General features: G+C 37.9%; 1 protein-coding gene across 1 annotated transcript; it reads left to right on the forward strand.

The window, feature by feature from the left end:
- The first annotated feature begins 6,625 nt into the window (after positions 1-6,625).
- slc5a3b (solute carrier family 5 member 3b) lies at positions 6,626-12,707 on the forward strand. Its single transcript, XM_044366025.1, has 2 exons — positions 6,626-6,938; positions 9,074-12,707. The coding sequence occupies exon 2, from the start codon at positions 9,372-9,374 to the stop codon at positions 11,505-11,507; it is 2,136 nt and encodes a 711-aa protein (XP_044221960.1). The 5' UTR covers positions 6,626-6,938; positions 9,074-9,371; the 3' UTR covers positions 11,508-12,707.
- The last annotated feature ends 1,333 nt before the right edge of the window (positions 12,708-14,040 follow it).

The raw sequence follows: 14,040 nt of genomic DNA on the forward strand, positions 1-14,040 counted from the left end.
TTGTTTTCTAAATAATAGTTTTTTAGCAGATATTCTGGATGCTGTTGGTTTGTTTGTTAGGTGGAATTTTATCATGGATAATTATTACAAGGTCATAATATAAGTCACCCATCCCCCTCCCTTTTACATTTAATACAAAACACTTCAAAGACCCTGCACTCATGCACACAGACAGGTGTTTTCAATGAAGATGGGCAGAGCTATGGTAGGAGTTACATTAGGGCACTGGCTGGATTCCACATGCAAATAAGACTGATAGAGGTGTAACTTGTACTGCCCTGACGTGTGCAATGCAGAAATCAAGCACAGTCTGTACACGCTCACACAATCCTGAGAAGAGACCTAATTAACTTAAATAATACACCTTTTTCACAGCAGACATTTCCAGTTGTTCCTAAAGTAAAACACATTTTAAAATTCTAACATCTATTTATCCTACTAGAATTCTTTTATTTTTACAAAATAGATTCTGAATTGAATATAAACCGTGGTCTTACTGCAACTTGATCATTTTCATGGCAGACATTTAGACATAGTATATCAGGAAAGCTACAGGTGAAATGAATAAAGTTCATAATTAATGATCTCACTGCTGCATTCCATTTAGTTGTTTCAGTTTCAGGACCCTTATATGGTACAGTTATGGTATACTATAGATAGTTTTTTTCCCCATGAGTCATAAGTTAAAACATCTGCTGTGAAAAAGGTCTACTGTTGCTTTTGCATCAAAGCAGAGTCCTTCTTGTCTCTGTCTCATGCTGTAGGTTTCAACTGTACTGCATTTCTGCTTGTAGTTGATCATTATCTATAGTAATGACATGACAAAATCCCTTTGTAAGACAAATGTAATGATTCTGAAAATGATACATTTTTAACTGACTTGTTGAATACGACTTGTTTAGTATTAAAATAGGTTGTAAGTGCACACAAGAACCTGCAGATACAAGTTTATGTCTCTAGATGGAGCTCCTGTGTCTTGCAAAAGATTTTTGACCTTCCATAATGTGCTAAAGAGAGAGTGCTTCAAGTTTAACAAAGCAGTGCAAATGAATAACTTCAACGACAGTATACTGCCACAGCACACATATACACATTTTGTTATGGAATATACAGCATGAGCTTAATATATAAAAACATAATATAGAATTGCAACATCTCTTGTTCCCTTGTGCTTCCCCTAACATCCAGATGTTGAAACAAAATATACATCAGTGTTGTAATGTGAGATGAGGACATGATGTGTGCTGTAGCCGGTGAGAGCTTGTGAAGAAACCAGGAAGAGGTGTGAACTGTAGTAATAGGTTTGAGTAGCATTACTCCTCTTGTACTACATGTAGTTTATAAACAAACAATACAAAGGCTCCCTGAACGTCACAATTTGGGATTCAGCTCTCCAGAACATAAAACATTCCATTTTTGAACATTGTTTAGTCTGGACGCCAATAAGATGGTATTACATGGTATTTATTATATTTAACATTAGGATGTTGCTCTATGAAATTAGGACAGTGACTGGCAGTACGTGCTCCATGCTTTGGGAGAAATTTGGCACATGGATGTAAGTACATACTTGAAGACAATAACAAAGTTAAATTTATTGCAAAATGTAAGTACATACTTGAAGACAATAACAAAGTTAAATTTATTGCAAAATGTGCCACAGTGGTCTCACTCTTTGCCAAAAAGCCATTCTTTGCAACATTCAGTCCTGTAAGGAGAGGGTCTTCCTGGGTCAAACAGCGGTGGACATTTGTAAATAATTTACTGCAAAATTTCCACATTTTATGACCAATTTGTATTTTTACAACATAGGCAATTATGAATACACAAATACAGGTCACAGTTCATATTACAACATGACATTGTGACTCAGGACTAAAGTCAAACAAAGGTCAGGCTTGAAGTTGTGACTCGTCACCGACATGTTCTACCCTTCATGTCCTAAATGTTCTATGTAAAGACATGAAAACTGGTTTACAGTAAACAGCAAATGCCTTTTATTTTTAGCCCTGGCAATTTTTTGAAGTTTTTTCCCATTTGAAAAAACAGAGAAAAGTCTATTATACTCACACACACAACATCTAATAGAACTTGCAATTAGATGTTTTCTTTTCAGAAGCTGACATCACACTATTTCACCATTTCTTGTTTGCATTTAATTGAAAGTGACAAGTACTAAACAAGTCCTCAACAGGCTACTGGAGAAAACATCTGTTGGGTGACATTTTCACAGACCAGTTAGTATCATTTGTGACTGTGTGATCTATTACATCAAATATAATTAATGTTTACAGCATTTACAGGCCTTTTACAGACCTAATATGGATGTCAAATAGGGCTTCTAATTATCAGTAGGCAGCTTGTGCACCATATTAATTCTCACAGGGATTGGATAAATTCAGACTATTACACTAACTTCATCCATGCACCACTAGAGAACATGAGCTCACTTTTATAATAGAGCATCTTTTTATAGACTCAACGTAATAATACAGTATTTACCAATGGAAAGTATGCCTAATAATAGAAAATCTTTCTATTATTAGAAACCCAGTATTGGACCTGCTGGCTGTGCTCTAAAAGTGGGACAGCCTGTTATTTTTGCATTGCATTATCTAGAGTGTACATCCAATAATCCTATTTAGCCTTGAAAAGTGAAACAGAAGTAGTTTTCACTTTTAAATACTTACTCATGCCAATACTTTAATACATTATTTCTTTCTGTAATAGGTCCTGAACCTTGAGACATAGATGTTATGTTTTTTCCTCAGGATTCCTTGCGCCATGTATGCATCTATATAGTTGTGATCTCTTTTTCTGTCAACACAGAGTTTGTGCCATCATGATGTTACTTTTTTCATTCAACCCTCTCCAAATTTGATCAATTTAATAATCATTCATACTGTTTCCTATATGGTAAATGGTTTCCAAATTCTTAACCACCACAATGTGTTTAAAGTCCCCCTCCACTTAAAAAAAAGTGTAGTAGGAGATATGTTGTGTCGAGCAGTTGAACATTTTAACTGAACAAGATGCGCAAATTCATAGACTCTGGATTTTTCAATGAGGAAGAGGAGAAGGTGTCATTTCATGAATTGAACTTTTTTGTGTCTTATACACTTAGACACTCAGAAATATTATGGCATTTTGTCAGTAGGTGGCGCTACAACAACATAACATATTTAAATAGCCACAACAAAAAATTTGCATAAATCATCCAAGTACACAGGCCCTGTCATTCCCAGGTTTTTTTTCAACCTGTGCAACCTGTTTTCTGGGTTCACCGGTGTTTTTATTTGTGAAGTCAGTTAACTCAAACATAGCCTTGCTATGCCTGAAGTGCTTTGTGACACAAAGGGGCAACTATGATCATGTTTATACACTACACACATGATTCTAATCAGCCAAAACCAAGCTCAACTAAAGGGAGTTGTATACTGGAACATGATTGGCTCCAAACTAGTTGTGATCTTACAAATCATGCTCGTAGGTACGCCCATTATTAAACTCTATTTTCTGCAAGCACAGAGAAACTTTCCACTTTCAGCTGACGCATGTGAAAACAGCCTTCTGGTGTCAAACTCTGCACGTACATCATTCTGCACAATGAAGCTCAAACATCCTTGTGAAGTGACAAGAAGATAAAACACATTTTTGAGCCGAGGGGGACTTTAACTTTTTTGATGAGTTTGCATTCTCAGATGATATCTTTAAAAGTTGGAATAGGAGAGGAAAAATATCAAGATAAACAAAAACTCTATAGGCATAAAGTAGAATATTAACAGAGGGTTTATAAGGTGTTAAATATAATATGTGCATATAGGCTACATGTTCAACATTGTTAATTTGGCTATATATCCTTTTTCCTTGTTTGTACTTATGTGAGTCTGTGTGTATGTAGGTTATTTATTCCTCCCAATGTTTTATATCTTTTGGGATAGTTTATGTAGGCTGTTTGGTGTTGCAAGATGATGTTTAATAGCTTATCATAGGCTACGTTTTGGTTTGTCACTGATTCTGCTCTGTTCTGGTCATAACACAAGCAGGCACAATAACAATGATAATATAATTCATTCATTCATACGAGAAAATAAAGATGGATTGATAAATAAGATATATTTATGGCCTATCATGATCAAGATCAGTTTCCTGCCTGAGCCCGATCTCCCTCATTAACCGAGGTTCTTCTGTGTGTGTTACCATCATGAATTTATATTCACTACAATGTATGAACGTTAGACTCAGTGACACTGAAACATGAGGTACTCAGGTGGAAAAAAATAATTAAATTAGTTTGTACAAACAAACTAAAGGACAAGTAATAAAAGGTTGATACACCACTGACGTACTCAGAGAGTTGTTGTAATACATCTTTCTGCGTGTGTCCCGCTTCTGTCGAGCAACCTGCTGCTGGCGCTGAAGAACTACGCAACAGAAAAGCGCAAGGCATGCCGGGAAATGAAGTTTTCTTTGAAATGGAAAATTCCAATATATCTGTTAAGAGGAGTGAGTGGAAATTTACTCCGCTTCCCTCCCTCCATAACATGCAGAGCTGTGTCTGCCTTGCAGGATGTTTTGCTTGAAGTCAACCATTCTGTTAACCTTCTTCTCATCTGACCACTGAGGCTGTGCACAGTTATTATTATTGGGATATGCCAGTGATTATGACTATGAAGCCGATGTGTAGGCCTATTAGCCTAATATTGCACTATTGTTATGCTATGTTATCATTATCACCATTATTATTATTATTATTATTATTATTATTATTATTATTATTATTATTATTATTATAATTACTATAATAATAATAATTATTATTATTATTAGTAGTAGTAGTAGTAATACTAGTAATATACTGTAATGTGTATAGTATACAGAAGGAAATCATCATCAAATATTATGTTGACATGCACAGCAGGGGTCTGAATGTGAAGCCACTCTGAAAGGAAGGTGTTGCTGACTGATGATAACTGGAGATTTGCATTTTCTCACATATTTCATTTGTTATTAATACTACAACAACAACTACTCCTACTACTACTACTACTACTACTACTACTACTACTACTACTACTAATAATAATAATAATAATAATAATAACAATGTTATATTTTTAAGCCTAATCCACTTTAACCCTTACTAACAGTATTACGTTGCAGCCTATGCCTACATACAATGATGGCACAATACTTGTAAATTAGGTCATGGTGGTGGTGGTGGTGGTGGTGGTGTTAGGCTATGATTGGTGGGTTTTCTCCTGTGCTCTGAAATGTCAACCATTTCCTCTTGATCACTTGCCTGATGCTTTCCAGTGAATAGCTTCATCTTTGCCAGGTCACTTGTAAAATGAAAACATGTGTTGCTTGCAAAACCTAAGAGTATGCATAACTTTAATTTCATTTGTGATGGGCATTATTGGTATATTACAGGCTAAAATTATATTTTAGGGAGGCTTCTGAAAATGCAAGCATGCAAAATGTCAGAGTCAAAAAAAAAAACTTTTCAAAAATCCTCAACAATCATTCAAATCAGCAGCTGCTGGCAGTTTCTAGATTGATCCAGATTACAAAAAATCTGATTAGAAGTTAGACCTGTGTAATCAGTCAGTGTAGGAGTTTCTGGTATTTTCTATGATTTGCAACACAGCAGTGTTATTCCTGGTGAAGTAGCCTCCTTGATATCTATCGGTGGTTGCATGTTGGAGAAAATTTATCCAAGTTTAAGTATAAATTATTTTGTTTGATAAGCAGTGGTGTTAGAAGGCTGAAGTGAAACAATCATCCATATATGCAAATATCTATATACAAATGCCATCATTAGTTAAAGTCCCCCTCCACGCAGAAATATATTTTTCTTCTTATTCCTACAGTTGGAAGTTTGAGTTTCATTGTGCAGAATGATGTATGTGCAGAGTTTGACACTAGAAGGCTGTTTTCACAATCATCTGCTGAAAGTGGAGAGTTTCTCTGTACTCACTGAAAATCTGGTTTTAAGGGGCAGGCATATGAGCATGATTTGTGACATCACAAATAGTTTGGAAGCTAATCCTGGTCTAATATGCAATTTACACAAGTGTGATGTAGAAACTTGAAGCCTCAGTGCACATACACAGAGAGAATGGATTTTACAGTGAAGTAGGAGACATCTTGTGTCCAGCAGTTAAACATTTGAGATGAAATATATTTGCATATTTATAAATTCTGGATTTTTTTAATGAGGGAGAAGGAGTAGATGTGATTTTAAGGGTTTTAACAAGATAATTGTCTTTTTTTGTGTGAAAAAAACATATCAGACACAAAAACACAAGACACAAACATGTCTGGAGGGGATTTTTAAGTATTATACTATTTAGAGGAGATGTGTCTCTTTAATTCCCTTTAATTTGATAAAATAAATACATTAAACCTATACATTCTAAGTTAGAAGACCTTAAAACAAAGTGTGAAAATACTCTTCTGCAATTAAAACAAGGAAGATGAGTGCGTTTAGTGGCCGCACTGACTTTCGATTTTGAATGACAATTACTTAAAATATTTTTTTTATTCTTAACATGCAGATCAATATTACAAGAGTCTGGGATGAATTGTTGGAGCAATTTCCAGTAGGCGTAGAGGCACTCAAACGCGTCACGGGTGTGCTACACGTGTGGGGCGGGGACCCAAGCTGTCTTCTACCTATAAACGAGAGGAACGAGCGGCATTGTCTGACGGTTATCACCGTTCTTATAAAAACCCTTGAACCCTGGAAGAGAGGAAAGCTGGCGGCTAACGTCAAGTCAACATATTGACGGAGGAGCACTGCGTGGTACGAGAGGAAAGCAGCGATCCTGGAGCGGACGGTTTCTTTCAGGAAGGAGCCACTCATTCGTGTCTCCCCACAGGGGCGTGGAGTGGCCGTTTTAGCATCTTTAGCTCGTCTGCTAACAGCTAACACGGTACATAATTTAGTGTTTATCTGTGTAAAAACATTGGAGCCGGTTAGTCAATGTGTGACGACTGCTTGAGTACTCGAGTGGTTTTTTTTAATCATGTAAAATAAGTAGTCATATATGTCAGTGTTAGGACTGTGAAGCTGCGTTTTCGGTGATGTCCCTTAATCTATCATAGACTGTCTCATACAAATGTCTCAGCTAACTGTTATTACTGTTGAGACATCAGGCCTACATTTTTACCGCTGACGTCAGCCAGGAAGAAATGATAAATATTTACGAGCTTACATTACATATCATACTTCTTTTATAGTGTTAAATACACACGCATGAATCCTGTAGTACACATAAAATAGCAAATAGTGAGGAATACAACTCTCTTGAAGATGCGCAGCTTGTGCGGTCGGATGAATGAGTGACTGTTCTAGAAATTTCCTGCAGGTGCATCTGTGCACTACATGCCTAGCCGTGGACTGGTGTCGCATCTCCTTTGTATCCAAAAAGTCAGTCTCAGCCTCTAATTAATTAAAGCAGCATTGTTCTGCACACCAGCTATCCATTATGCCACTCTTTCATCAATGGTGTCATTTGGGGCTTAAATGTTTTTTGGCAGTTGATTTTGATTACAAGGCATTTGCTATAACTTATGCTTGAGTTAATTGAATCCTTTGTGATTCATGCATGTCATGACTGGCTCGCCTTGGCGTCTCTCCGGGTAAATACCTTCTTGTGTCCCTGGCACAGATTCTCACATTGAACTTTCTTATAGCAGGGCTCCAGTTTTATCAACACTGGTGGAAGTGGTTGTAGTTGAGTTTATATCCTGTTGCTTGAAAAGGAAGAATAGAAGAATTACACCTGTTGTTGTATCTATTTAACCCTATTATATGAATCAACCTGGGCTGAAGTTAGTGTCCCCGTGGCACTAACAACACCATATTTTTAATGTTTTGGCAGTGCACTATGTGAAGGCTCTCAAAGTAGGTCCTGGCATACATATTGGATGGTAGTGCTTATGTTTGAATCCCGCATTATGTAACTTGCAAATTAAAAAATATTAATCTATTGAACAACATTGCTGCATTTCAGAGCCAGGGTCTGCAGGACAGTTTATGGTGAACACATGGACTGTAGCCCCTGATGATGAGATGGTAAAATGAAAACAAAGGCTTCTTTTATTGAGAGGGAGGGTTATGCATAAAGCCTAGTTGTGAAGACTGAGGCGTGGGGTTGTTTTCTACCATGCATAGTGTGCTAAAACCTCAAGAGAAGTCAGACATCCAAGTGTGTGTGTGTGTGTGTGTTCGTGACACAAAACAGATGTGCTCACACAACTGTGCATATTGCTTTTTGCTGAAATGGGCTTTAATTTGACCCATCTCACAATTATCTCCATGTATTTGTTGAATTTTAATTACTTAATGCTGAGCACACTGAATAAGCTGTATATTAATAACTTTTTTAATGCAAGTTTAAGCAAGGGTTTAGAGAGGGTCTAGATTTGGTGACGTCGGTGTAACAGATCTAGTTGTGTGTATGAGTTATGATTGGTGAATGTCATTTTTAAAAATTGCTTATTTTGTGTGATTAGGTGATGTCATGCGTGCCTCGACTCTTTATTTATTCATAGCCTAAACCAACCAACCGTTGCAAGATTTTGAAGATGATTTAAGTCAGGCCACATATTAGGTCCTGTAGGAACTGCATAGTCCTTGGCTACACATGTTTGTTCCTTCTTGACTCTCCTTGATATCTTGCATAATGTTATTAAGCTTTCTTTGAAGTTTACAGTAGCATGGCTTGAATTCTTTTGTGCTAAAAAGATTAATCTGGAAAGTCATAGGCAGGCTAAACCCAAGGACTGGTGCTGGAAAAATACTGCAGTTGCAAAACCAAATTAATTAAAATCAGCTATCTTTTAATCTTCATGGTTTATAGAATAAAATCTTACATGAGTAATTCTAATATTTTTATGTTATTCATCATGATATGATGTTCAGTTTTGACTGCAGTAATTTTGAACCTCTGTTTTTATCGTGTTTTCAGACAGGCTGTTGTGAACTTTCATTTGTGTTCGGTGTATTTTCTGCTCAAATTAAGGCTCTAATAAGGCGTTTTTCTTTGTCTTTGCTGTCTTGCAGGAATGTTAACTCTAGGCCTTTCTAGACCAGAGGCGTACAACATCCTCCTCTAAAACTAGAACGACCTCAGTGCCGGTGGATAACCCCCTCCGAAGCACACCTAGTGAATTTGACCTGACGGTGGATACTACAGCTTCCATCCAGACAGCAAACCAAAGCAGAGCATTTCCATTGCTACTTTTTTGTATTCATTAAATCTATAACATTGACTATATATATTCCATTTTTGGACGGATTCGTATTCCTACGAGAATTATTTCCAAGAGTTTTTTTTTTTTTTTTTTTTTAATCTATAAAAATGGGTCCTTTAATGGAAACGGCTGACATAGCAGTGGTTGCACTGTATTTTGTCCTGGTGCTTGTCATCGGGTTTTTTGCCATGTGGAAAGCCAATCGCAGCACTGTGACTGGCTACTTCCTGGCTGGACGTTCCATGACATGGATAGTGATAGGTGCATCACTCTTCGTCAGTAACATTGGCAGTGAACATTTCATAGGCCTGGCTGGATCAGGAGCAGCAAGTGGCTTTGCTGTCGGAGCATGGGAGTTTAATGCACTTCTACTTCTGCAATTGCTTGGCTGGGTGTTTGTCCCCGTGTATATCCACTCTGGAGTCTACACCATGCCTGAATACCTGTCGAAACGCTACGGTGGAAACAGGCTGAAGGTGTACTTTGCTTTCTTGTCTGTGTTGCTTTACATTTTTACCAAACTTTCTGTGGACTTGTATGCTGGAGCTCTCTTTATTCAGGAGTCCCTTGGTTGGAACCTTTATGTGTCTATTGTCCTGCTCATCAGTATGACTGCACTGCTCACTGTCACTGGTGGTTTGGTGGCAGTGTTGTACACAGATGCCCTTCAGGCAGTGTTGATGATTGGTGGAGCCCTTACCTTAACCATCATCAGTCTAGTGAAAGTTGGTGGACTAGAGGGTGTCAGGACTAAGTACATGCAGGCAGTTCCCAATGTTTCTGCTATTATTGCCACTGGAAACTTCTCTTACTCTCCCTCCTGCCGCATTGAGCCCAAGCCCAACTCTCTACGCATCCTTCGTGGTCCTCTGGATGAAGACATCCCTTGGCCAGGCTTCCTTCTTGGCCAAACCCCTGCATCTATTTGGTACTGGTGTGCAGACCAGGTCATTGTTCAGAGAGTACTAGCAGCAAAGAACATAGCTCACGCTAAGTGCTCGACACTAATGGCTGGATTTCTCAAGATCCTGCCTATGTTTGTAATAGTCATTCCAGGCATGATCTCCCGGATCATGTTTGCAGATGAGATAGCCTGCATCGGGCCAGAGCACTGCATGGCAGTGTGTGGCTCTCAGGCCGGCTGCTCAAACATTGCCTACCCTCGCCTGGTCATGGCTGTGATGCCTGTGGGACTCAGGGGTCTGATGATGGCAGTGATGATCGCTGCCCTGATGAGCGATCTCGACTCGATCTTCAACAGCGCAAGCACCATCTTCACCCTGGATATCTACAAAAGTGTTCGGAGGGCAGCAACTTCACGCGAGTTGCTGATGGTGGGACGCATGTTTGTTGTGCTCATGGTGGCAATCAGTATAGCCTGGGTCCCCGTCATTATTGAAATGCAAGGTGGACAGACATACCTTTACATCCAGGAAGTTGCTGGCTACCTCACTCCACCAATCGCCGCCCTCTTCTTGCTAGGAGTGTTCTGGAAACGGTGTAATGAAAAAGGGGCATTTTGGGGAGGCATGACAGGTTTCACACTTGGCGCGACACGACTTATCCTAGCATTCATCTACCGCCAGCCTCGCTGTGACCAGCCAGATACTAGACCTGCCTTTATTGTTCATGTCCACTACATGTATGTGGCTGCAGGGCTGTTCTGGATTTCAGGGCTGGTAGCTGTGGTGGTCAGTCTCATCACCTCTCCACCAGATGAGGAGCAGGTTCGCACCACCACAGTCTGGGGGCTCCGCAACATTGAAAGAGTTCCCATAAAGGACAAAGAAGAAATGTACAGGCTGACTGAGAAGAGCCATTGCAATGGCGATGGAAGCCTCCACAAAGAAATGCCTCCAGATGTCAGAAACGAGAGATGTCTAGATGGGGCAGATGTCAAACTGCTGGTCCCATCTACTGACCACGACCCAACAACCCCAAGTACAGAAACATCCCCTGCAATTACCCCTGCTGAACGATTTGGTAATGGAAAGATAGAGATGATCCGAGCAGAGGAAGGCTGCCCCACTAATGGGGTGACTAGCAGGTGCATACGTTTACTGGACTGTTTTTGTGGATTTAAGGAGGGATCACAGAGCGCTCAGCAAAAAGTGGTGCAAGATGATGCAAGACTCATCGCAGAGATGCTTTATGAGCCACCTAGAGTCAAACTTCTCCTCAACTTGGGTCTGGTATTCGTCTGCTCTGTCGGTATCTTCATGTTTGTTTATTTCTCATTGTAGTCCAACCCTGCACTGAACTAATAGTGGGGACTTTTGTGAAGATGGGGGTTATGTGTGGGTGGGAGTGGGAGAGTATGGGGGGGGGGGCGCTGTTACAAACAGCTGAATTTTCTGAAGATTCAAGAAGCTCTGTCTGTAATATTTACAGTTGTCTTTTGTAGCTCTCTAACAGGGATCTAAGCTTATTCTAATCATTTTTTAAATGATTAAAGCTTCTCCACATAAAAAAATGTTCTCCTTTATGACTATGAAGCTTATTTGGCACTGGTGTGTCTTTTTTTTGTACAGCGCTTGTTAATCCTGCATTCAGAATATCTACTGGGATTTTTAGAATTGTTGTACTCTAAGTGAATTTAATATTTGCCTTATTTGACATATGCACTTATCTTCATTTTTTTTTTTTTTGTATGGTGAAAAACATTCTGTGATTTAAGCTTATTTACCCTCTCTTGTTGACAGTGACTGTAGGCTTAGTTGCTGGTGTAGCATACAAATGTCTGTAGTAACTCTAAAACAGTTTTAGCTTATAGGCCATGACAGTTTTGTTTTTAAGTTTCAGCCATTGAACACTATGGTTAGTACTGCATTATATCAGTAGAAGTACAACTATGTGATGACTTTTTAATTTTATTGGTGCCTGGACACTAATGTCAAGGTTGTTTAGTAAGTTACCTAATAAATGTCCAATTCTCTGCTAGAGAGAATATGTGTAAATCATATCCAAGCCTCTCTTTTATTTGGGGACCATTACGAAGTTTGTAAAACAGTTAATATTAAGTGCTATGAAGCATTGCTTCTCTGCTGTTGTTATGTATGACCATTTTTATAATTGATTTTATTTAGGTATTGTATCAAAAATTATTGATCATCAAATGTTAAGCTTAAAATTATTATCTGGTATTATGTATGTTTGCAGCACGGAAAATGGAAAGAAAAGCACAAGACTAAAAATCCTTTTTAAAGATTATTATTTTTCCATCCTAAGAGAGTAAATAGCCAAATTTATCATAGTATGGTACTCAACCATTTTGATTGGCTGTTCAGTGTTGTCACAGATGACCAAATTCCAGTCATATCTGGAGCTGTACAGCTATTATTTAATGAGATATATTTCTACTACTGTCTTTTTGTTTTGATATTTTTTGTGGCTGTATTCTGTTACATTTCAAAACCAACATACAGCTTTTTATGCACTACTATTGCATCATAACAAAAAGCCACAAGCACCAATGCTCGTGATTCTGTATCAATTTATATCTTATGCATATCTCATTTTATGATTCACATTGTTGAAAAGTGTGTTGAGTCTGTTGTATTATGTTAACATTGTGTACAGTATAATTCTGGGTTCATTGGGTCACCTACACTATACATTTCTTCTATGGCAGGAGATCTCTTGTGTATCTACTGTGTGTGTCAATGTACGTTTAATGCACTGCAGTGCTATAATGTAATTTAATGTTGTTTCAAGTGCATCTTTTTTAAACCTCCCTACCAAATGTGTCTTAGTGTGCAATGCTTAAATGGAAAAAAAAAGTCAGTCAGATAAAACACAATAAATGGTTTAGTTTTACGTCCTGAAACTTCTGTTCAGCACATTTGGTTAAAGTCACGTGATAAATCAGACTTGAGAATGATAATACAAAGCAGAAAAGACATTTCATTTTGTTGCAGGATTAGCACATCACTGGATGAGCTTGCTCACAACATTTTAAAGGGTTATTCTACCAGGTGCATAAAGTTGCTGGGTTCCTGGATTTTGGTCATAATTTACACACTGTAAAGTGTACAGAAAATAACACCCCAACCCTCAGATTACAAAAAGTAAGTGTTTATACTGTATTTTGGAACTTGACAAGCGTTGAATGACCTTAGTCCAAAAAAACCAATGTGATAATATGACAAGCCAATCCTTATCAATGTCTGGTAAAGATGATGCATAATATATGGAAGATTGATAAGTGATGATTGCTGTGTGGCAAACAGCTTTAAATCTTTTTCTTTGTTTCTGAGAGAATATACATTGTTATTTTTATGGATTTTATTTTTAGAGACTGAAAATAAAGTTTCTGTGGAGACAAAAAGACAAATGTGTTTTCATTCTTCATGTTGTGAAAGAAATGAAATGACAGCAGGAAATTATACAGTCCCAGCCACTCCGGAGCCAGAGGAACTCTCTTGCCACACTGGCTAACGTTGGTTACAAGATACAGTGAAGTTTTGTCCAACATAATTATCCATTTGAAATAAAGACTCATTGTAATATGCGTTTAATTTCTTGTAAAGTCAGTTGATTTGTTAATTTGTAGGTTATGAAAAAATATTGCAACACCAGAGACATTCTTTATGGATCATGTGATTATCAGCTGGTTCCAAGTTATTTTCAATTGGTTTTCAAGTCTTAAAGAAATGGCAAAGTGATTTTAATTTAAACCAGATTAGTTGTAGACTCCACTCCAAGTTATGTCACATTGTGAAGATGGTAATGAATCATTTTATTACCACTATATATTTTGGGGCTTTTCTGTTATTG

This window comes from Thunnus albacares, chromosome 11 (genome assembly GCF_914725855.1).
Source record: "Thunnus albacares chromosome 11, fThuAlb1.1, whole genome shotgun sequence".
Classification (NCBI taxonomy): Eukaryota; Metazoa; Chordata; class Actinopteri; order Scombriformes; family Scombridae; genus Thunnus; species Thunnus albacares.

What these genes read in the sequence shown, in the direction of transcription:
- slc5a3b (XM_044366025.1), top strand. Translation starts at nt 9,372, where the DNA reads ATGGGTCCTTTAATGGAAACGGCTGACATAGCAGTGGTTGCACTGTAT.